The sequence below is a fragment of the Gekko japonicus genome, unplaced genomic scaffold (genome assembly GCF_001447785.1).
Source record: "Gekko japonicus isolate JY-2015 unplaced genomic scaffold, Gekko_japonicus_V1.1 scaffold981, whole genome shotgun sequence".
NCBI lineage: Eukaryota > Metazoa > Chordata > Lepidosauria > Squamata > Gekkonidae > Gekko > Gekko japonicus.
The window spans coordinates 240,605-245,475 of NW_015167567.1; the positions used below are offsets into that span (position 1 = coordinate 240,605).

Below are 4,871 nucleotides of genomic sequence, written 5' to 3' on the forward strand. Positions count from 1 at the left end.
TAGAGTCCACTCTCCAAAGCAGCCATTTTCTCCAGGGGAACTATCTTGGTCATCTAATATCAGGAGATCTCCAGGTATCACCTGAAGATTGGCATCTCTAGCAATTTCCCAGACCAGAGATGGCAACCCTTATAGGTGTGTTTGTGTTAAATCCAGTCACAATCAAATTAGGGTTACCAATGGCCTGGAGAGAAAAAAATCCCGTCCCTTTAATGGACACTTATGGGATGTTATTTACCTGCATGCCATCAACTGTCCATTTCCACATACTAAGACTCTGTTAAAGGATAGAATATTTACCCCCAGGACTGCTGGCAACCCTACATGCAGGAAGGGATAATGGAAGCCTCCCAGAAATGGTTCCCTTTAGTGATAATCTCAGCAGCCAAGCCCATTTGGGGGGAAGGCATGGGAGCCGCTGCAGTGGCTACTGAGTGATGGCCAACAACAACAACAATAATACAGTCCACAACATGCAACTTACATAATAGCAACCTTGGTAGGTGCTTTCTAAAGCTTAGGAGACCTGGCCCATATAGAGACTGAATAAAGTTTGCCTGTAAAGAAATTGCAATGAGACTTCCTGTAGTGGCTTTTTGTTCCTGAGGAAGGACCAGAAGTCCGAAACACTGAACAATACATAGGAAAAGTGTTGATATCTATTCCAGACTTCATTGTTTCCCTTTGAGAAATTTCTATTCTGGACTTTGTTCTTTCCCTTTGGGATATTGTGGACTTTTGTATTTTCCTATGATGGATTACATGTGTTGAATTACCTTTGTGTTGAAGTCTCTTTTTGTTAACTTTGGTGCGGGTTTGTGCAGTACACAGTTGTTATTTGCTGTTTTTTTGGCTACTGAGTGATGGCACCAGGGCACACTCTTGTTATGAGCCAGTTCCAAAATTTGGTAGAGTTCTGCCTCAGCTTGTAAAAAGCTCAAAGTATGTGGGCGGGGCAGGGACTCACCACCACAAACTTCAGAATCATCACTATTTCACAGTGAACTGAAAATATCCCTGACGGTTTCTTACACTGAAGTAATGAAGACATTCACGTACTGTAGCCTGAAATCCGGGAAACATATGATGAGAGGAAACGTGCAACTTAAAAATTGTTCTACAGTCTACACAAAGCCAACTGGAGATTTTAAGTCAGTGGTTTACATGGCTTTTTGGTTTCAGACTGTAGCATCTGATTGATGCTGTAACCAATGCTCCCTCTAAGCTGTGGAGTCTTGTGAGCAAAAATTTTACTTTGTGAGCTACTGGCATTAAAGTTGTGAGTGAACGATTTGGCTGCTGCATAAATTAGTTTGCTCTGGAGCCTTCTTCCTGAGCTAAAACAAATATGTGTGAGCACACTAACTCAGCTTAGAGGGAACTCTGGCTGTAACATTGCCAGTTCTGTGCTAAGGATGGCCTCAAAAGCAGGACAGTGATTTGTGACAAAGCAACTACCTAACTTGTAAGTAGCCCTGTCTTATCTCCCTGAAACTCCTTTAAGTTCTCAGTCCTTAAATTTAAGTTCTCAGTCCTTAAAATGAAACTCCTTTAAGTTCTCAGTCCTTAAAATGTCTACTTAGAATTAAGCCACATAGCACTTAATTCCAACAAATGTCTTCAGGATTGTGGAAAGCCTAAACCACAGGCACGCTAATGTTCCAACTGTACTCAGGATCCTCTGCCAGGAGTCAAAGTTCATCCTTCCCTGCCGTGCCTTGCTCCATCCTGCAAAATACCTTTGAGTGACACAGTGTCAGCTACGCTGCCATGGGGGTTGGGGAGCTCGGTCTGTGCCTGGTTAATTGCTACTGCATTCCTTTCTGTGCTTTCTGTGCTTTGCGCCGAAATGCTTATCTATACAGATGTGCAGGAGGAAGTTGTATCGTCTGGGTTTTTCCTAGGTGCCGTGGGAGAGTGTTGGTTCTCAGCTTCAGCTACCTAACGGTCTCCAAGCTTTATCCCGTGCGTGGGAGGTTGCCTAATTGGCCAGTGCTATGGGGAGGGGTGCATACGAATACCCTATATCCTATTATGCCCAAGGGGCTGCCGCCATTCTTAACAGTGCTTATGTTACTGCATCTATAGCTCTGCAATAAAAGTATTACCTTTTCTGAATGCATGTACTTCGTTGTTGGCTGTGGGTTCTGACACACAGCCAAGTGGTACAGGAGCTGGGAGAAAGCACAGTGCAGTGTTGCCGGTAAGAGTAAACAAGGCAAATGTTTCACTGCTTTTTTTAACAACAGAAAAACAACCAAAGAACAAAGCTAATATTCCAAAAAAACCTATGCATCGAAAAATTGATCGCAAAAACTTCTTTAAATTTCCAAATGCATTTAAAATACCTGCATTCTGAAATGGAAAATGATACTGCAAAAAGTGTTGAAATCCAAACAACTATAAGGATGTGCTAGTTATACAATTGCTAGCCTGTGTGTGTGTGTGTGGGGGGGATTGCCTAGATACTTGGCTAAATTTAAGCTTTTTCGTAATAAAACATTAAGGGGTATTTAGTCTTTGAGGGAGAACACAGGTATTTGAAACATGTTGGGTATTCTGGGCAGTTTTAGAATGCATTCCAGCAAATCATTTTCTTGTGTTCATTACTTCCACAGTGTTTTTCCTCCTGCTGTGTGGTATAACCCTCCTTCTGGTTTAGGCATGTCAGAACTGTAAAAGTAAGCAAACAGCCTGTGTGAAAACTAGCCTGAGTGATCCGATGTGTCAAACAAAGCCATGCAGAAGAGATCTTCTAGTACGTCCACATAAAATTTGATGTGGTGAATGAAATTAAAAGAACAAACAAAATGTTACAAATGGTCAGATGTGCCCAAAATATAGTCCACCAAGTTCTGTAACAGCAAATCATGACAATGGTTATTAACATAGCATGGCACATAGGATTCCTGCACAACAGTGTCCCCAAATTTGTAGAGCCTGTGGGAACATTTAGAATTTTGAGAACAGGTAGTGGCCGCCTAAGAGAGGGTTGGACGAAAAACGGTTGCCGTGGGGGCTAGGTCACATCAGAAATTGTTGGGAGGTTCCACAAAATGGTAGGCTTTTTAAAGCCAAGCATCCTTCTATGATGGAGGCAGTTGTTTCCTATTAGGTACTGGTCCCTGTAAACCAGGGTTCCTAATTCTTTTTCAGCAAATGCTGGTAGATTTGGTGGCAGTGCCTGGGGAGAGAAAAGTTGGGGAAGGGTGTGATGTCACTTCGGGATGACACTCTAGACTGCCTCCCCAGTCTCGATGAGCTTTACCACAGAGTCTAAGGGATGTTTTAGAATATTACTGTGTAGAGGCCATTTTTCTCTGCTACTCCTCAGTTCCTTGGGAGCAGGAAACGGGCTAGCAGTGGGCATTGCAGATGCAAAGGTGATGCCCTCTAGCCTCTTCTGACACCCCTCCTACTCCAATGAAGTGGATGAAAGCCAGGACTGGCTCTCTGCTTTTGGGAACAAATAAGTGTGAGGGGTCAGGAAACACACTGGCAAGTGGCTGTGGCACCCATGGGTACCATGTTAAAGATCAATGGGTCTACATAGATTTGCCTTCTCTGCACTGGGAAATTCCTAGATTTGGGGGTGGAGCCTAGGGAGGGTGGGGTTTGGGGAGGAACCTCAGTGGGGTATAATTCCATACAGCCCACCCATTTGCTTCAGGGGGAACTAATCTCTGTAGTCTGAGATCAGTTGTGATTCTGGGAGATCTCCAGGTCCCTCCTGGAGTCTGGCAACCCTTGCCCTACATGTTAGGAAGTCTTGCACTACATTCTCCTGCTGTTACGGAAATTATGCGAGTCCCTTAAGCTTCACTAGATTCTCCAAACTGCTATAGTCTTGCTGTGTTTGGGCGCATCTCGGGCGGTCATGCTTCTTGCATTCATCTTGGATTCATGCTTTGAGGGAGTGCTTCTATAATGGTTTGAAGTGATCTTTTAAAATAATTATTTGACACACAGAAGTATTGATGAGAAATTTTGAGCAGGCATCTTTGTGGGCAGAAATAAATAAATAAATCACAACAACTGCAAAATGTTTTTATTCTGGAACATGCAAAATACAATCCATGCATCTGCCATTTTGAAAAATCATTTTCATTTCACAGCAGATAAACCCAAAGACTATCAACTTCCGATAAATGTTTCAAAATGCTTTACAGTGTAAAGATAATAAGAAATTTAGCAAAATTTCAACAAACCTGTATAAAAAACAGATACAGATAACTTCATTTCAAGGCGACATGCTGTAATGTAAAGAGTTATAATTTTTGTTTTTGTTTTCATAAAAAGTCTCCAACAATACAATTGCTTAACCTTTACCTGCAAGCCTTTAGGCTACACATGCAAAAAAAATTGAGTTAAAAATCACCAAAACGTGCTATTTTCAGTTAGGTACAGTAGTTGTAAGTAGTAGGATTTCTGAACGCTGGAAAAGTGTCCAGGGAAGTTCAAGGAGCTAGTGTCCTGGAAGACTCATACTCTGACATACATTTTGGTTTAATCCCTTTCCCATTGTAATAATCCACCACTTGATTTGGAACTTCAGCCAAAACGCTTTTTGCTAACGCAGCTGGGGATGCCTGCAGGAAATGGTAGAAAATATACTTGTTAACACACTTTGGTGCACTTGTTCATAGCTGACAGTAAAGTGATGAGACAACATTGTTGGACCCAGACAGTGATGGATGGTCCACATCAATGTAGCCAAGTACACGTGGGTACTCTTACTATTATGAGCAGGGGACATTTCCTGCAGGAGCGCACAGGAGCGGCGCTCCGGCAGTAAAGAGCCCAGGGGGCGGGCACATGCAACAAGCCCCACCCCCTGCTCCCAGCAGCCCTCAGTAAGAGCAAGAAGCAGC

At 42.9% G+C, this 4,871-nt stretch overlaps 1 protein-coding gene across 1 annotated transcript in view; it reads right to left on the minus strand.

The window, feature by feature from the left end:
* Positions 1-4,457: 4,457 nt before the first annotated feature.
* Positions 4,458-4,871, minus strand: part of CPNE4 (copine IV) — a 128,908-nt gene continuing 128,494 nt past the window's right edge. The window contains exon 15 of the mRNA XM_015413840.1: positions 4,458-4,589. Coding sequence (XP_015269326.1) covers positions 4,458-4,589 — 132 coding nt within the window. The remainder of the gene's footprint in view (positions 4,590-4,871) is intronic.